This window comes from Fundulus heteroclitus, chromosome 11 (assembly GCF_011125445.2).
Source record: "Fundulus heteroclitus isolate FHET01 chromosome 11, MU-UCD_Fhet_4.1, whole genome shotgun sequence".
In the NCBI taxonomy this organism is placed as follows: Eukaryota; Metazoa; Chordata; class Actinopteri; order Cyprinodontiformes; family Fundulidae; genus Fundulus; species Fundulus heteroclitus.
Window position 1 is genome coordinate 39084254 of NC_046371.1, and position 20058 is coordinate 39104311.

Consider the following 20058-nt stretch of genomic DNA (forward strand, 5'->3'; position numbering starts at 1 on the left):
GAGTTGGCGCTAATTTGAAGTAGTAGGTGGAGCTGGTCAGGTGCTGACTGGTGGCTGAGAGATGACAGAATGGCTGATAGACAAAATCAATCCAAAATGTCCCAAAGCAAAAGTCCAAAATCATGACAGAATCCTTTATAAATAAAATTGATTCTATTAAAAATAAAATTATTGGCATATTCCTAAACATGAGAACTTTGTCCTCAGTAAGTGAGTCTGCTGAGGTAGTGTTGTAGATATTTTTAGAACCTGATCTGTTTTTAGACTGTTAGACCTAATCCCATTATTAAACCTTTATGTAAGAAACCTTCTCTTAATCAAAATTACCTAATAAATTACAGACCCATATCTAATTTACCTTTATCTTAAAATCTTGAGAACATGGTTGCTAGGCAAGTAAGTAACATTTTCCCAGTAATGACCTGTTTACAGAGTTTCAGTCTGGCTTCAGAGTTTATTGTGGTACTCAAAGTGCTCTTGCGAAAGTCACACTGATATGTTGTAAATTTGCCCTTACTGTACAGTGTACTATTTTTATTTTATGGCTTTCATACATTTGACCCTTGTGTGTGTCAGCATACTTCTATTTTCCTTTCCCCTTGCTGCTGGTACACATGAACTTTTCCATTGTGGAACAATAAAGTGTATCTATATAGACCAGTTTACGCGTGACGTCACGAGCTACATCAGCGCTACATCTGGGTCACGCTGGTAGTCAGAAACAGAACTGTTCTCATCTACTACCATGACAAAACGGGTGATTTAGAGCGTACTTTTAGTTTAATTATGGGATCTAAGCAATGCCTACGACTTTTTGTGCTCCCGGTTGCACAAAGAGGCATTCCAAATCGTCGGTTGTACGTTTCTGTCGTTTACCGAAGGACGAAGAAAGAAATGGATATTTTCAATGAAAAGAGAGCAGGCAGACACTCCCAATGGACCGGGGGAGCCATCATACTACGACAGAATTTGCAGTCTACACTTTATCTCCGGTAAATACAACTTAATTTTGCACTAGTCATTGTTCTACTTAAATCGTTATATAAATAAAAAGTTAGGATATATATTATCTTATTGCAACTTATTGAAACAACAAAGTACATGGTGGAGTAGTTAGCTGGACTTCCATCATGTTGTTGGAAGAGAATGCCAAATATCTCAGTGGAGTATTTGAGTTACAGAACATTGTAACAATGTACATCATTGTCCTCTAATACATGGTTGGTCGTCTAACTCAACTGCTAAAACCCACTCAAGTGTACAGGAGTAGTATGCAAGGGTCTTAAATAGTTTTTAAAACACAAACAATAATATTATTTTTATACAAACATACTCACCATACATAAGGAAGCTTGTGTTTGAGCTGCCCAGTTTGTTGATGGCAACACATGTGTAGTTCCCATAATCACCATCAGACACATTATAAAAGGTCAGCTTTGACAGGGATCCAGTGCTGACAATCTCCATGTCATCGAAACCATTAAAGATCCTACATAGGAGAAAATATTTATCAGCAAATAAACACCTTAAAAGAGTCATTATTGTTCTTGGAGCGTCTACTGCCAGTAGACGCCTAATCAAGTTTACTGATTTAAACTGGATGACAAACATATGATCAAATTGTATCTTCTTACCTCCATCTACTAAATGTAAATCTAAAAATGATTACCTTCTGTTGTCTTTATACCACTCGAAATCTGCTTCAGGCACTGCATCAGCCTCACACTCGAGCACTCCCCTCTGTCCCAGAGTCACGCCAGCATCTCTGCCCTCTGACACGCTTGGAGCATCTACAAGGGGACAGCAGCAGAAAGACAAGCTGTGTTGGCAACTGCAAGGCAGCACAAAGTTAAACTGTTCAGGACAAAGAGGTTGTAGTATTTCTCCAACCTCAGGCTGGGTTTTAAGCATTGGTGTAATAAATGTAAGTGACAATATGTATAGTGCTTCTTACATATACTGGTCCCCCTGGAATATAAAAATGTGTTTGGGTCCATTTTAAAAGCTCATTTGCGGCATTTTGCATTAGCCACAATGTGGACACCTATTTATCCCACAATGAAGTGTTGAAATATTGAAGTCCAAATGTGATAACCGATGAGTGACCTTTTTCTAAATCTGCAGCAGATAGAAAAGACCGACCTTAGTTTGTCTATTTGAGCTGTACTGGTTAGGATTGGCCTGGACTGTACAACTCCAACATGAAACAAAGGCTTTGAGCTGAAAATAGCACAAAGGTAAATAGAATAACAGCAAAGAAGGAATCATTTTTCTGCAGGAAAATGTTCTGCATCCATTTTTAAAATGTCAGTAAAACCAACATTTGTAATCAGAAGTATATCAGTTTCACCATACTTTAATGGGATGCCAAATTAAGAACTATCTTCAAAGCAAATGGAATGTATGATACAAATTACATTTGTGGCAACAGTTTGAAGTCTTGTGTACAATTGTATAATGTATAAACCATTTTTTTCTAAATAAGAAAAACAGAATCTTCAAATACCTTTTATTTATTCAGTGCATATTAAGTGTGAGCAGACATCCTAAAGTACTGGAAATGCCGCTCGTCGTCCATCTCCTGCATTGGCAACACCAAGGTGCAAAATTCCCCATCAAAAGGGTGACTGGCGTTCAGTGGCCTCACGTTACACCGCCAATCTCTTTTTTTTTTACTTTTCTTTCGCTTATGGAGCAAATACAACAAAATCACGTCTTGGACCATCGCCATGTTTGATCAATGACGAATCATTGGCGCTCAGCACTGCCACCTACAGGAAATATTGGTTATTACACACCTCAACGGACGGAGGTATGAAGGAATCAACGGATAGAACGTACGGACAGAAATACGGACGTGTAGGCCAAACGGAGGGTATGAATGGGCCTAATGACGTGTTTTCTCTCTGGCCAGAAGTTAGATGGCAAATCTGTTCTCTTCAAGTTGGCAATCTAGCAACGAGCCCGGTGGCTCATGAATCAGAAAGTTGAACTAAGCAATGTTTTTTCTACTTTTACCAGTTGTGTTGGAACATCCGATGGCCATGTACGTGGGCATTGTTGCTTCAGCAATAGCTCTTGCGAATGTCAGCGGTGAAGTCCTCTGGAAATCCAAAAAAATTGTTGATGATCGCAGCTGTGTAGAACGGCTCCTATTGACTTTGCATGGAAAGCGGAGAGAAATGCTGTCTGCTCTCCGCTTTTCCACATCACAGGATGTGAGGTCAGACGGCCATTACTGCCCAAATTTGGGCAGTAATGGCCGCCCCCATACACAGTGATCCAGACGACAATTTATCTTTTTATTTTCTTATTGATTAAAGATGAGTTAATTAAATAACCACAAACGTATTAGTTTTAGTTATAGCTAATGGTCCCCTGATTTTTCCTTGTTGACCGGACTTCCCCTTTAATTGGTCTCCCTAAATTGCCCTTAGAGTTATTTGTCCTGTGTGTTTCTGCATTGCCCTGCGACTGACTAGAGACCTGTCAGGGTCTAGACCGCCCTTACCCAATGACCGCTAAAGGTTTCTTCAAAGAGTTTTTGTAGATGCTGAAGGCAGTGGTCATAAAGGACCTTCATGACCACTTCATAACACATTAGGTGAGTTAAGATCGTTTACAGTTGTAGCTGACTTCTGAGTTTTTTGCAATAAGACAGCTGACAAAAAATTAGGGCTGTCAATCAATTAAAAAATTAATCTAATTAATTACATACTCTAATTAATTAATCTAAATTAATCGCATATAATTTTTGCTGTGAAAGTATTTTAAATATTTAAATTCAAATGATTCAATGAATAATCAGCATTTGATACATTAAAGTTCAAAAACGCTTTTATTCACATTTCATGCCTTCAGACGTTTTAACATGTGTCGTTGTGGCACACAGTAACGTAGGAGACACACTGAAAATAAATGAACACTCCCCTCAATATAAACACTTTACAGTAAAGTGACGTCCGCGCTTCTTCCGGGTTACGCCGGTAGGCAAAAGCAGGACTGTTCTCGCCAAACACCGTGACAAAACGGGTCAATTAGAGCGTGCTTTTAGTTTATTTTCGAAATCTAAACAATGCCGCTCTGGCTTATTGGCCACCGCGAGGGTTCGCGCACCGCCGGCCGCCCGCCACCGCAGAAGCTGTCACCCAGTATCCCCGCCCGTCCACTGGGTGATGCACACGAACGCGTTGGGCAGCGCTCGCCCACGACTCACAAAAAATCTAGTGCAGATCGGTCGATGCAGCGAGGAGATACAGCCGTTGAATAATGAAAATGCATTTGGTCACCGGGCCGGATTAAATCGCTTGGCCAGCATTCACAGACTATCTGGACGGTATCTGGCAATCTGATAGCATCAACCATCAACTTACTCTTAAAACCATCTTGTGATACGTTATCTAAAGAAGAAAAATATCTCTTATATATCTCTTTTTGAACTCGTTGTTTGCTCTGTTTATGTCTGCCGCTGTGCTCGCCTTCTGCCTTCCAGTCCGGCGCGAAGGCGCAAAAAACCCGGATGAAAACAATAGCAGTTAACTACCCTATATGATTCATTTGCGTTATTTTTTTTTAATCCATTTTTTTTTTTTTTCAAATTAATTAATCGAAATTAACGCGTTATTTTGACAGCCCTACTAAAAATATTAAACTTTTTCTCTCTGGTGCCAACCCTAACCCATATTTCATGTCACACACCTTAGATTTACCATATGTCTGAGTGGGAAGCTGAAGTGTGAAAGTGCATGTCCAGGTTTATATGATGTTACCCAGGTAACATCATATAAAGTACTTGTGATTGCCTGATCCACAGGGAAGAAGCAGAGGAATAAGATCACAGAGAACAAAAAGTTAAAAGCTGAATTGACGACAAGCAATGCAAATTTGCCCTTAGCATGAGTGGTGAGAACAGCACAAGGGATTGTGGGATTGTGTCTACAAGATCCAGATGCATTGCCACAGATTCCACCCACCCACGCAATGAACTGTTTGACTGACATCCATCAGGTAAACGTTCAGGAATATTAAAACAAAAACTAAGATACGTTTCTTTCCAAAAGCTGTAAGGGCTATCATCCCCTGCTGAGAAGTTTGTGGTCTGTTATATATTACAAACACAACACTGGTAATGCCTATTTGCTATACTAAAGGTTCTCAGGGAATATCTGGCTTGAAATCCAGATTGCACAGTTCTGTAAAATGAAGGTTTAAAATAAATGCATAGTATTTATTGTGGGCATGAGTGTCTCATAGATGGAGCGTTCCAGTCATTAATTCATGCAACAACATTTATATTGTTCGTAAAGGGACTGCTATTGGACATGTTGGACTTGCCAACATTAGGTTCACGCCAACACCATGTTTTTTGCGGTGCCCAACTCAAACTATTTTCCGTGTGCTAGAGGAAAAACACCACTATGGTTCAAAAACACGTTCAGGAAACAAAATTGTGCGTTAGTGGAAAACCTACTAAAAATCTACTTTTCAATTCATCTGTGATTTTGTAGTTGAGGTATTATTTGAGCTTTTCAGATATCAGTGAGCTACTCCCAGTTGTAGAAAACCACTTTTTGCTATGGTTACACATAACAAATATCCAAAAGTAAAAACAAGTAATTTTCCAGCTGGAAATCACGAAAAACCGGAGAGGATAATTGTCCAAAAATCAATGTTTCAGTCAAAAAAGGAGAAATTAAACTTTAAAAAACATACAAATCAGAATGAAAATAACCTATCTACTGCAACATGCTGCCACCTTGAGAGTTGGAATTTGAGAATTCAAAACATCCAACAAAAAAATTATTAAATTGAATATAGTTGTGAGCACTTAAAATGTAGTAATTACTGAGAATGTGGTCTCCATGATTACTTTTTTGTCCTTGGGCCTTTACTGTGGATGGAATCAATCTCTGAAGAAAATAAGTAGGAGAGTTGAAACTGAAACTACCTACACATTGGTAATATTATGTATGAAAAAAACTTCTTAAAATATTTGCCTGTAAAGCATTCTTTTCAGTGTTTCTTCTAACCAACGTACACATCGAGAGTAATTCATGTCCCCCTTTAAAATGTCCCCTTGATGCCTGGTGCCTGTTCATGTCTATTTTTGTATTTCATTTCTGTATTCTATACATTTAAAATCCAATTCTATAACTCATCACATTAAGCATATTGCATTTGAGGAGCTCAAATAGTGTACACAATTATGAATTATGCATGTCATGTAGGCATCAAACCCCTTAAAGAGACCCATGAGTTTAACACTGATGACAGTGACAGGCCATCTTCTGGTTACCACTCTGCAGGAATGTTCCTCCAGCATCTTGTCAGGGATTCATTAGTTATGTTGATATTGATTACTGATCTAGACTCAGCATCCTAGTTCTCCTCATCCCAGCACTTTTTTGCATAATTGTTAATTTGTAGGCATACATTGTCCAGTTACAGTTTCTAGTCAGGAAGCTATACAGTTTATTGTATTAGAACGTAGGTAAAATCCATTTGTTAGAATTAACGGAACAGCTTATCTTTATCTTCCCACAAAGTGTAATGACAGTATCACTACTTTCCCACGTTAGATCTTAACTAATTTCTGTTTCTGAGTTTTTTATGTGAGGTCATCCCATTACTTTTAAAATGCTGCCTAGATCTGACCCCAGAGTGAACTCTTTGTGGCTCCTAACTGACCCGCATGCACAAAAGAACAACAAGAATGACCTCACATCCAGCAGGCTTTGGACCACATATGGAAGTGGCTCAAATTTGACTTTAGAAAATCAGACTTGGACTAGATCTGAGCGTTCCCACTTGTCAAAAAAACTGTTCACAAGACCTGCAAAAAAAATCTGACCTGGGCCACATTTGCCAGCAGTGGGAACAAGGATACCTGTAAGAGAATGTTTTTGTTTATACTTTTTATTTAGTATTTTTCAACTCTGTACAAGATAATAACATGTAACAAACACATAATAGGGAGAGATGAGCGGCTGAGATTTCACGAGCTATGCGTAAGTAAAAATGGTGCGTGACATGTTCACTTGACCTGCAATAAAATCTGATTTTGGTTACATTTGCCTGCAGCGTGAACTGGGCTTAAGTGATTAGTGGCTAATATGTATTATCCTAATATAGCTCTATTGTTCAATTGCCCTTGCCACAAATACCCTTACCCAAATACATAATTTGCATTTATTATTTAACATCCAGGGGCTGCACAGAGGCGCAGTGGGTAGCGCTGTTGCCTTGCAGCAAGAAGGTCTTGGGTTCAAATCCAACCCTGGGTCTTTCTGCATGGAGTCTGCATGTTCTCCCTGTGCATGTGTGGGTTCTCTCCAGGTACTCCGGCTTTCTCCCACAGTCCAAAAACATGACTGTTAGGTTAATTGGTCTCTCTAAATTCTCCCTAGGCATGAATGGCTGTTTGTCCTGTTTGTCTCTGTGTTGCCCTGTGATAGGCTGGCGACCTGTCCAGGTGAACCCATTGACAGCTGGAGATAGGCAGCAGCACCCCTCACGACCCCAATATGGGATAAGCATGTTAGAAAATGGATGGATGGATTTACCATCTAAATAACTCACATACATCATTTATGCTTTATATGAGTGAAAAAAATGTGGACTCACAATTGACAGTGATGTCTACAGTCTGTACGTCAGTGTCGATTTCATTGACAGCTGTGCATTCGTACACTCCTGCTCTCTGTCTGGAGATAGATGAGATTTCCAGAAGCTCATCATCTGAAGCCAGGTCCCCTGTGAAAGATCACACACAGAGTGGAGAGGGTCATTAACAGTTAATATGATGAGTCAACATATGTGGCCTCCTTTGGTATTAGTGTTGCTGTGTGACATCTCTTCATTTTGCTGAATAACAGAAGCAAGATGTTGATGACAAAGGCTAATGGATAGTTTGTAAAACTGTGATTTATAATTTTTGCTTCCTTGCTTTTGAGTCTTGATGCAAAGCAAGAATATCTATTCTGGTGCTTTATAAATTGTAGCAGGGGTCAGAATTTCAAAAGCCCTGGATCTAACTTGAGTAACAGAAGTTAGGTGAGGTTTCTCCCATGATTCTACCAAAGTAATTTGATCTGACATGAGTAGACAAAGTGTATTGCTGCTGAACACACTGTTAAATATCATGACATATGCTCACTTCTTTGTCCTAATCATGCACATTTATTGTCTCTTTCGGCACTTACAAACAGGGGTTCTTGAGCAACTGACATTTTCAGAATAGGACACTTGATTAGTGCTATGTTCAGCCCCCACTTATTATTTCTTGTCTGTCAAAATGTCCATATTATTCTCTTTTTAGTTTCTCATGCCTGCAAGCAAATTGAGTCTGCTACTGAGATATGAGAACATGAATGGGATAGAATAACAGAACAAGCTTGACAACGAGACAACAAGGAAAAGCTACAACTGACTTACGTTCTCTCCAAAGATGTTGAAATTGGCAAGAAATTGCTCACAGACTCACTTGGCTGGGTTTGATTACATTACAGAATTGCACTTGGGAAGGCACTTATGGGGGGAAAAAAGTTTTCTCTAACACTGATACATGAGAATCATGAGGTCTGATGCCTGAATGGTGTAGATTTCAGGTTTGTTTCTTTTAAATGTGGCTTTCTCTCAAAAGATTGCAGATCCTGTCTTTAAATGTTGCCTATTCCTCGATAAAAACGCCGCATGGGGGAGAGTAATTGGAACGAGGCCTGCTTTTACTCAGCTTAGACGTGGTAGAGCACATGACAATAAACCCTTCGGCAAAACTGATGAATGAAAGGTTGTCTATCTTCCCTGAATGAAGATCGTAAATATATTATGCATACATGTTGCTAGAGATGACAGCAAAATGAATAGAACTAAGATCATTTTCTTAAATATCGATTTTTATGAACGCGTAAGTAGGCGCACGTCGATGACGTAACTGGCGGCGTCCACCTAGCAACGTGACGTGACTGCTCCCGTCTTCCTGAGATGCAGTGAAATCCTCAGCAGAATTATTAAAAGGAAAGGTTGTCTACTTTCTGTGAACAAAGCTTATATTATGCAAACTTTTCGCTAGAGATGTCTCAAAATGCATACAACAGCAGATGTTAGGCTTAAATGTTGTTTTAACCAGAATCTCGCTGACACTCAGTGACATAGGTAGGAAAAGTCACTTCCTCACGTCTTTCTTAGGAAATCTTCAGCGAAACTAATAAAGGAAATGTTATCTACCTTCCCTGAACAAGGATTATGAAAATCATATCCATACTTTTCACTAGAAATGTAATCAAAATGCATTAAAAAAAATACGGTTCTTTTGTTTTCTTTACATTTCCATGGGCAACAGCAGCCATGTTCTTTTTATTTTTTGCTGGGGAAAACCTGATAGTCACGTGACCTTATTGCAAGCCAATGTACATGAATAGGCCAAATGAAATGTAAACCTGGCACGCATTGAAGAGCCAAATTGTGACAATACTATGTCTCCCCCTGGGGACCAACGTGGATATTACTAATTTTTCAGTGACACTGGGTTGTCCAAAAATGCTGCAGAAAGAGTTCTGATGAAAATCAACAAGAGGGATCATATTTCTCCTGTTTTAGCTTCCCTTCATTGGCTTCCTGTTAAATCAAGAATAGAATTTAAAATTCTCCTTCTAACGTATAAAGCCCTTAATAATCAAGCTCCATCATATATCAGAGCTCTGATTACCCCGTATGTTCCTAACAGAGCACTTCGCTCTCAGACTGCAGGTCTGCTGGTGGTTCCTAGAGTCTCTAAAAGTAGAATGGGAGGCAGATCCTTTAGCTATCAGGCTCCTCTCCTGTGGAACCAACTCCCAGTTTTGGTCCGTGAGGCAGACACCCCGTCTACTTTTAAGACTAATCTTAAAACTTTCCTTTGTGACAAAGCTTCTAGTCAGAGTGGCTCATGTTACCCTGAGCTACCTCTATAGTTATGCTGCTATAGGCTTAGGCTGCTGGAGGACATCAGGGTCTATTTCTCTCTCTCTGCTGAGTTCTCCTACTGCTCTCCAATCTGCATTGTTTGTTGTTATTTCAGCTTTTAACATTTACTTCTCTGTCATTTTCTCTTCACAGAAGGTACACCTGGTCTGGCGTTCTGTTAGCTGTGACATCATCAGGGGGGACAGCTCATCCTCTATTACCATCTAACATAGAAAGTACTCCTGGGTCAATGTGAGCTTCTGAGCTTTCTGTGTCTCTGCTCTGTCTTCTCTAAGCCCCAGTGGGTGGAGGCAGATGAGCGTTCACACTGAGCCTGGTTCTGGTTCTGCTGGAGGTTCTCCTCCCTGTTAAAGGGGAGTTTTCCTCTCCACTGTCGCTTCATGCATGCTCAGTATGAGGGATTGCTGCAAAGCCATCAACAATGCAGACGACTGTCCACTGTGGCTCTACGCTCTTTCAGGAGGAGTGAATGCTGCTTGGAGAGACTTGATGCAACCTGCTGGGTTCCCTTAGAGAGGAAACTTTCTCACCAACCTGGAGGATTTGATTGAATTTGAATTTGTAAAGTGCCTTGAGATGACTTGTGTTGTGAATTGGCGCTATACAAATAAAACTGTACTGAATTTAATTATATCCTTAAAACTCTGACATAGTCCTCAATATAATTCTGAAAGGAAGCTCCACAGGAGTCGTTAACCCAGTGTTTTCAGCCAGTCTGATAATCATCTGAGAAAATGCTATGTGAGTCACTTCCTTTGAATGCCTTCAGCACCCTCCCATATTCAGAAAAATACAAATGAAGATAGCATTTTTCCAAAGTTAAAAACAACAGCATGGCTTCTATAGGCGTTTATAGTTGCAAGTCAAAACTACCTTCAACTTTCAGTGTCCTAGTCTTTCTTAACAGGACTGCTGACTTTGTGGCCTATTCATTAGTGAGAGAGTACTTTGACCTACCCTGCCATCAAAGTGACTTAGCAGGTCATCAGGGAGACCACACTGGAGAAGATTTTAAGGAGAAGAAAGCAGAAAGAGTAAGGAAGTCTCAGGAGAGACTGGGCAGAAGATAATGTACCCTCTGTGTGTCCCTGAAATGCCACGTTCAAACTCAAGGGCAAAGAGGAAAATGGGGTAGAAAATGGAAACTGACAAAAACATTTAGGCACAGGACAAGGTGAGCAACTTAGTTAGAGGATAAAGACAGTAGAGCAGGTGCTTGAGGGATACAGGTATTCCAGGATAGAGAACAGACACACACACAGAGGCTGGATTCAAATTGATCAACTCAAGCAGAGAAATTGAAGTGGAAAGGCAGATAGGATTTACTTAGATAGTAACAAAAGTAGCCCATGGCAAACTAGGATTTAAAATGCTCAAACTAGCTAGCCCATGGGCTGGAGTGAAAAACCTTTAAGTACCTTAGGCGCTGAGAATAATAAACAAATACTACAGCTTTTAAATAAAGCATAAGAAAAGAGAAGATAAACCACATTGCAAGTCGAATCAAGTTCACCTTTTGAATTATGTCTGAGATTCAAGTACACACGAGCTCATGCTGAATATCAGCTGTCAGCATATTGATGTTCCTAATTTTCCATTTTTCATTTGAACAAACCAAACATAAAAAAAGTGAATGGATAAAAGAGGATCCTAATAATACTGTAGCTCTGGGTAGGTGTTCAAATAAGGTAGATTAATGCCTTCTGAAGAGGTATTTAATAAAGAGAATTTGTTGAAAATGTATATGTGGCTTGTCGATACCTTCCATACCTTTTTTTAAATACATAAAACTCACAACCATTGAAACTTTGCAGAAACAGGTTGCGAATATCTAAGTATACAGAATTTGGAGACACAGTTAACAGCAGAATCTTTTGGGAAGTGACCATGATAAAGTCCTAGTTTGTTACATTGTTTCAAAATGTGGGCTGAACATTCCATTTTGCAGCAATGCGTAGGTAAAATATTTGGTTGTGGTGTTTGGGTCATTCAGGCTAAACTTTACCATGTGAGTGTGTTTACTGTCGCGGCCATCTCTTGCACGTAATAAAAGGCAAGTTTATTTGTAAAGCACATTTCAGTAACAAGACAATTCAAAGTGCTAAATGTAAACAGAACATAAGAAGAAAAATATTACAGAGGAAAGTACATAGCAGTGGAATAGTAGCAGCAGGTCAAGATATAAGACAAGTTGGACTACAAACTAACATTCAAAGGCAACTCTAAACAAATGGGGTTCTAACCTTGATTTAAAGGAAGCATTTTTACAGTCTAAGTTCTCCATGTCTGGTTCTGGTTCTGGTTCTGGTTCTGCAGAGCAGGCTGGAGCCAGAAGACCTGAGTGGTCTGGAGGGTTGATGCCCTGATAACAAGTCTGTGATGGATTTAGGTGCTAATTCAGGGATTTATAGACTAACAGAAGGATTTTAAAGTCTATTCTCTGAGATCCAGGGAGCCATGGAAGGACTTCAGAACCGGGTCCATGTTCTCTACGTTCCTAGTCTTAGTGAGGACTTCAGAACCGGGTCCATGTTCTCTACGTTCTTAGTCTTAGTGAGGACTTCAGAACCGGGTCCATGTTCTCTACGTTCTTAGTCTTAGTGAGGACTTCAGAACCGGGTCCATGTTCTCTACGTTCTTAGTCTTAGTGAGGACTTCAGAACCTGGTCCATGTTCTCTACGTTCTTAGTCTTAGTGAGGACTTCAGAACCGGGTCCATGTGCTCTACGTTCTTAGTCTTAGTGAGGACTTCAGAACCGGGTCCATGTTCTCTACGTTCTTAGTCTTAGTGAGGACTTCAGAACCAGGTCCATGTTCTCTACGTTCTTAGTCTTAGTGAGGACTTCAGAACCGGGTCCATGTTCTCTACGTTCTTAGTCTTAGTGAGGACTTCAGAACCGGGTCCATGTTCTCTACGTTCTTAGTCTTAGTGGAAGGACTTCAGAACCGGGTCCATGTTCTCTACGTTCTTAGTCTTAGTGAGGACTTCAGAACCGGGTCCATGTTCTCTACGTTCTTAGTCTTAGTGAGGACTTCAGAACCGGGTCCATGTTCTCTACGTTCTTAGTCTTAGTGGAAGGACTTCAGAACCGGGTCCATGTTCTCTACGTTCTTAGTCTTAGTGAGGACGCGGGCAGCAGCGTTCTGGATCAGCTGCAGCGTTCTGATCCACTTTTTAGGCAGACCTGTGAAAACACCGTTGCAGTAATCTATTCTACTAAAAATAAACGCATGGATTAGTTTTTCCAGATCCTGCTGAGACATCAGTCCTTTAATCCTGGAAATGTTCCTCAGGTAATAGAAAGCCGACCTTGTAATTGTCTTTAGATGCTTTTGGAGGTTCAGGTCTGAGTCCATCACTACTCCCAGGTTTCAGGCCTGATTGGTGGTTTTTAGCTGAAGCGACTGAAGCTGTGTGCTAACTTTTGATCTCTCCTCTATTGGTCTAAAAAATATTACTTCAGTTTTGGCACTTCCATGCATTGATTTCTGCATAGTTATGGTAACTTATGTTTTTGTTGTTTTTATTATCTGAGCTAGAGGGAGCATGTAGATATTAAAAAGGAGGGGACCCAGGATGGAGCCTTGGGAAACCAAAAGTTCCAAAGCTAAAGTGGAAGCCCTCTTCTTTTATAGGATGTGAACTGGGAAGAGCAATGGTTTGATTTGCTGACCATGTTTATAACTTTAAAGTAGTTAAGAGAAATATTAAACGACTTATAAATTGTGTAGACATATAAATTACTTGTTTAGTTTAGTTTCAATTTTGAGAAATAATTGTTGATATTGACATTATTTATCTGAAATGTAATCTTTTTGGTCTTCATTTTTCTCCCCAGAAGAATTATGTGATAGGCTAATTTGAATTGAGATGTTGGGGTCTCTGCGATAGACGGGCGACCTGTCCAGGGTGAACCCCGCCTCTCGCCCAGTGACAGCTGGAGATAGGAACCAGCACCCCTCATGAGCCCATGAGGGATAGACGTGTTAGAAAATGGATAGATGGATGTTGGGGTCTGAATGTAAGTAAGCTATAGGTGGACTGCCCAGTCTAGCAGAGAGCAATGAGTAGGTTGCCATTTTGGAAGCTGCTTATTTGTGTAATAACTGGAAGACGATAAACTGACTTATTTTGCTTTTCAGTCAAAGCAGAGTGATGCCCCCTCTTTTCCACACTGCACCTCTCTGTGTAATGGGAAGTCAGAAAGATTTGCATGAGATGTTTGTTTATGTCTCAAAGCCACACATCTGGGTAAGGAACTGCAGTAGAGAACACACTTTGTAAGGAGCCTGACAACATTCTCAATTCCCCCCTCTGTACATACAACACTCTCCACAGCATCCGGGCAAACCACATCCCTTGTTGGTATGGAAACCACTGTGTCACTGACACACAGGCTGTAGCTTTGTAGTCAGAATGGCTGAAATAGTCATTGATTTCTCTATAGAAGTCCTGAAAGACTAGTAGAAGACTGTTTGCAGTCGGATTAAAAAAGCAATCCTTCTTTGTCATGACCTTATACATCCTCATCAGGTCTTCAAGTGCAAATGTTTTGTTTTTTTATTTAATATTCTTTCATAATCAGACAAAGATCATCTCTTAAGTTTTAGAGTTTCTAGTTTTTCAGAAGTTTAATTTGTGGGACGGGTTTTTCTTTTTTCAACCTTAAGAAAAAAGATTATAAAAGGCCGTTTCATGTTTGACACTTTTCCTCATCCTTTATACAAGGAATGCACATATTTTGTTTAAAAGCTGTGCAGCATCATTGTCATACCTATTGTTGGTACTATACAAGTTGAAACATACATCACCCAAAGAAACGTTAGTAATGGAAACGACTACTGTAGGAGGAATACCAGGAACGCTGTCACAGCACTGACCATGATGGCCAAGTAGTATGTTAACTCCTTCAACCTTAGACAGCTGTTCTTGGTACAGGTAATATTTATTTTAGTACATTTTATTATAGTTTATCTAAAGGTCTACGTTCAATTATTGATCTTTAATACTCTTAAAATATCTAATTTAGGATGTATTTGCTGTGTTCAACTTTTGTGTTAGGTTTTAACACTAAACGCAAAAGTGGAACACAGCAAATACAGCCTGTCATTGTTTTTCTGTCTTAATTGCTTTTCAGGACTGCACATTTTTTTAAATGGAATGGAAAAAAAACATTTTAGAAAACAGAGAGAAGGTACAATTGATCATCAAAAGATTTATTTTTCGCCTCATTTTCAGGGCCAAAAAAAAGCTTTTGTAGATTAAAGATCTCAGATTCTTTTAAAAATTAACTTTTGAAGTCTCCCGTTAAGTTCACGGGTCAATTCAATATTCTTTTTTGTCACCATTAGAAGACTTTTTTGACTTTCGTAATTCTCGCACCCCTATATGGAGAGATAGGCACCATATGGTAATAAAAAGAGTATTTTTGGTCAAAGACCTGAAATTGCCATGAATCAACAATACCCACCATATTTTTTTAATAAAAAAGAAAAGACTGCAGTTTCATTTAAGATTTAAACTGTAGTATATGCCTTGTTGTATTTTACCGTCCATCAAGGAAGAAGCAGACGCGTACTCTCAAGAGTCCGCAAGAAGATAGACGCAGTATTTAACTTTTACAAAAGTCAATAAATTCCATTTTATCTGCTTCTCCTGCTAATGCTTTGTAAATAAGATCTTCCATTGATTTCAGCTGTGTTTGTCAGAGCATTTCTTGCTGCATTTTGGATGGATGTCCGATGTTCATTCACTCTTATCTAAAGATAGATGAGGAAATGACTACAACTCTTTTTTGTTTAGGAATGTGTGGACCCTATGTAGTGTGGATCATTTGTGATTGCACTCGTGGTTACAAGTGCAAAGAGGAATAAATTAAGGAATCAAACTTTCTATGTGCATTGTGTTTTGTATTTTTTATTGTGTTGCACTTATTTTATCAGTAATATAAATAATTTGTTAGAATATAAAATTATCAAATTTGTTTATAAATACTGCATCAAGTTTTAGGACATTTAGATCAGAATTTGGCTCCTGGTTAATTTAGGCTATGATGGTATACATCAGCTGAATGGATATGTTATTTTTCCATGACTGCTTATTTTGGTGTAAATGGGCTGTCATTAAGTCTCTTACTTGAAACTAGTGAGAAACCATAGTTAGGATGTTCTTAAAAAGCATTCTTAAACAATCCCTTACGGTAATGTAGTTCTGCTTCCTAGACTCCAGCTGGAGATTTTATGATGTAAAAGAGAGTTGCCAACTGAATTGACATTATGATGTCCTATTGAGATGGCCCTTATTAAGTCTAATTGCTTTACTACAGGCAAGCAGTTGAGTTATTACACAATTCAAATTTCCTATAGTGAAATCATTCTGAAACAAACCAATCATACTGAAAATGATATGAAACTTGATGAACACCTGTTTTCCAGAAAAGGAAAGACAGGTTCACTTTGCAAAGTAGATGACACAATAAAGAACGAATAGTATGTATAACTATCGAAGCAACATCTCTAGAAATCAGCCAAGAACTTAAAAATGGCTCTTCCAAATTGATAATAGCCCCTTTTTAATTTCAAGCCCCAGGTTTTAAGGCCCAAGGCTTTGGTTTCCTGGAGTAAATCAAAGCCTGGGGCTTTTAAGTTTCATACATTTGAATTTGTTAGGGGCCATTTATGTAAATCAGCCCAATGATGTATGTGGAAGTTGTGAGGAAAACTGCAATACACCTCTGGTCTAACAGGTGGAGGCAGGAAAGCACCATAGGCCAAACAGACAAAGGCAGACTGAGAATCTGTATCTGTATCCTGCCACGTGTCCACAGGACAAGATGGAGAGTGTACAATTGGTGAGGAGTGGTGGCCTACTGGTTAGAGCAGCGCATTTCGCTCAGAGAAGGATGCAAGTACCCAGTTCGATCCCCAGTGCCTGCACTCTGGGTCCCTGAGCAAGACCCTTAACCCCTGATTGCTTCTCCGGGTGCCGCACATGACAGCCCACTGCTCCCCAATGGGATGGGTTAAAAGCAGATACCACATTTTGTTGCTTGTACTTGTAACAGTGCAATGACAATAAAATTGAATTCTATTCTATCTATTCAACTGTTTTTGCAGATGGCATTACTGGCCAACTGAATGCTTCAGCAATGGGGGGTTTTCCCACTGCAGCTCCCCGACAAGAGAGTTGTTGGGAGCGGAGGTCTGCTGCTCCCGACAACTCTGAAAGCAGATTGAAAATACTCATAGCCTTGATGAACAAAGTGTACACATTACATTTAGAGGTGTACTTTCTTGCCTTACAGTATCTTAAATCTACTTTTTGTAATACATTGAGGGTATAAAATCGATAGATTCCTACTCCTTGATCTTCCTAGCAGTGGACTGTGTCACCCTGCTGGACACTTTCCCCGAGCTGTTCTTTCACAGGAAAAAGGTCCTGGTCTGAGGGTAGGACTGGGGCTTTGTGCATTTGGCTGGGTTGTGTGCATCAAAGCTAAAGAATTTGCCACAAGGGGGAGTAAGGAGCAGTAAGGAGATGAGTTTACAAACGTATTGATTTTATACCCTTAATTTATCAACAAAAAATAGTTTAAATATGTTTTTAGGTGAGAACATACACCTCCAAACCTCATCTGTGCAGTCAGTTCATTGAGGTTATAAGCCAATTTTGATTCTGTATTCAAACTTGTCAGGAGTGCCATGCCTCTGCTGACAGGCTGGCCTTGATGGGGAGTCTGCAGTGGGAAACCTCTTTGCTGCAGCATTTAATCAGCCAGACAGTCTGTGATTTCCCGCAGACTAGATCTGTTCTAAAAAGTCAATACAAAGTGTTTACTAAGTTTGTGGTGAATATCTGCAAGTACCAGATATCAAATGTGAAAATCTTGGATTGATGTGTCCAAAAAAAATCTAATCCTGAAAGTCAACAAAAAAAGAGAGATTGTCACTGACTTCGGTAAAAATCAGTCATTTCATCAATGATACTGCAGTGGAGTGAGTCAGCAGCATCTAATTCCGGGGTATAGACACTTTCACCTGGACCCTCCACACCTCTGGTCTTGTGAAGGGAGCACAGCAACGTCTACACTCTGCATCAGGTGAGAAGAGCAAAACTTACCCCTTCCCAGTTTATGTTCCTCTACTTGCACTATTCATGTTGTCTTGCACATTACCTTTCTGTACAGGAAGTGTTGACCCAGTTAGACAGCACCCCCTGCTGACCTGTTTGCCCAGTAAGCAAACTGCTTCATGACCACAGACATCAGAGCAATGGGTCTGTAGTCATCTAATCCTGTGATTGTCTGTTTCTTGGGGACAGAGATGATGGCAGAGCATTTTAAGAAGATGGGAACTTCACACAATTCTAGAGGCTTGTTAAAGGGGAAGTCCGGTCAACAAGGAAAAATCAGGGGATCATTAGCTATAACTAAAACGAATATGTTCATGGTTATTTAATGAATTTAGCGTTAATAAGAAAATAAAATCATAAATTGTCGCCTGGATCACTGTGTATGGAGGCCGCCATTATTGCCCAAATATGGGCAATAATGACCGTCTGACATCACATCCTGTGACGTAGAATGGCGGAGAGCCGACGGCATTTCTCCGCGCTTTACAAGCAACCTCAATATGAGCCGTTCTACACAGCTGAGATCAGAAACAATTATTTCTGATTTCCAGAGGATTTCACCATTGAAATTCTGAGAGCTATTGTTGAAGCAACAATGCCCACGTGCATGGCAGTTGGATGTAACAATACATCGGGTAAAAGTGGAAAAAACATTATTTTTTTTCACCTTTTCTATTCATGATCCACCATGGGCGGTTTTGCTGGATTACCACCGTAAAGAGAGAGAATTTGCCATCTAACTTCTGACCAGAGAGAAAAAACGTCGTCTGTAGCCACATTTAGGAGAAGAATGTCTTCAAGATGACATGAGAGCGAGACTTTTCGGTAGGTTTTTCTTTTTCATAATGTAGAATTTGCCGGAACATTTGTGTACCGATCAGAGCGGCGGAGTGATACGACACACTTAGAAACATTGCTCACTGTTGTGAAGCCCACTTATTTTATACAACTTTGGTCTTATTTTTTCTAAAGTAACTTGTAACTTTCATGAGTTGCGGGTTACATTTTTTTGGGCTTGTTTGTGAAAGTGAAGTCGATTGTTTGGGGTCTAAACTAAGTGACGCTGAAATATCCCTCCGCCTCATAACGCACTGCAGCTCATCCTGACTGAGCAGAGTAAACTCAGAATGAGCCGATCTGCCCGTATTTTCTGCAGTTTACGGTTGCAATAACTGATGATAACTGCTGAAAATAGATTAGGTGGTGCAGATCACCATTTTCAGCAGAGATTGGTTCTAAAGATAATTTTTTAGTTGAGATGAGTTTTATACTCATAACATTGCAGAACCCAACCCATAAACCGTACATTAATGCTTATTTGTTGTCTTTTTATGTCTCTAAAATGTAAAATTAGTATTACTTTAAATTTAAATGCTTAATACCATGTCTATCTTTGTTTAAGATAGACAAATATTTCGGCATGAAAACGGATATTTATTTACAAGGGGACAGATAAGGCATTGGGACTTGCTCTACAGCCGATACCACGACCTGACATCACAAACTGGGAGGAGGCAGTACTGTTCTTCACCAAGATGGCCGCCCCCATAAAAGGACCTTCAAATGAAAATTACTCTTAATTTAAAAAGCTTATCATTTATTGAACAGTATGTAATAATTTTATATTTAAAGCACTTTCAGCAGTTTGAATTCTGATTTTGACTGGACTTCTCCTTTAAATATGTTATTGAAGATGGGGCTCATTTGAACAGCTCATATTTTCAGACAGAGGCAAGGCAAGGCAAGGCAAGGCAAATTTATTTATATAGCACAATTCAGTACAAGACAATACAAAGTGCTTTACATGATTAAGATATACCAAAATAATAAAATGTAGATAGAAAATAGAATAAAAGCAAGTAGGGATAGAATGTAGTAACAAAAAAGAACATTAAAAACAGTAAAACTGTTTAACTAGAACAGTCAAAGGCAATTTTAAACAGATGTGTTTTTAATCTTGATTT

The 20058-nt window shown here is 39.4% G+C and overlaps 1 protein-coding gene across 5 annotated transcripts in view; it reads right to left on the minus strand.

Moving 5' to 3' along the window:
* ntm (neurotrimin) overlaps window positions 1-20058 on the minus strand; it is a 546008-nt gene that overhangs the window by 27213 nt on the left and 498737 nt on the right. For all 5 annotated transcript variants that reach the window (XM_036143495.1, XM_036143494.1, XM_012882180.3 and 2 more), the window contains 3 exons: window positions 7624-7752; window positions 1670-1790; window positions 1338-1489 (listed from right to left, as the gene is read on the minus strand). In XM_036143495.1, the coding sequence (XP_035999388.1) occupies window positions 1338-1489; window positions 1670-1790; window positions 7624-7752 (402 nt within the window). The remainder of the gene's footprint in view (window positions 1-1337; window positions 1490-1669; window positions 1791-7623; window positions 7753-20058) is intronic.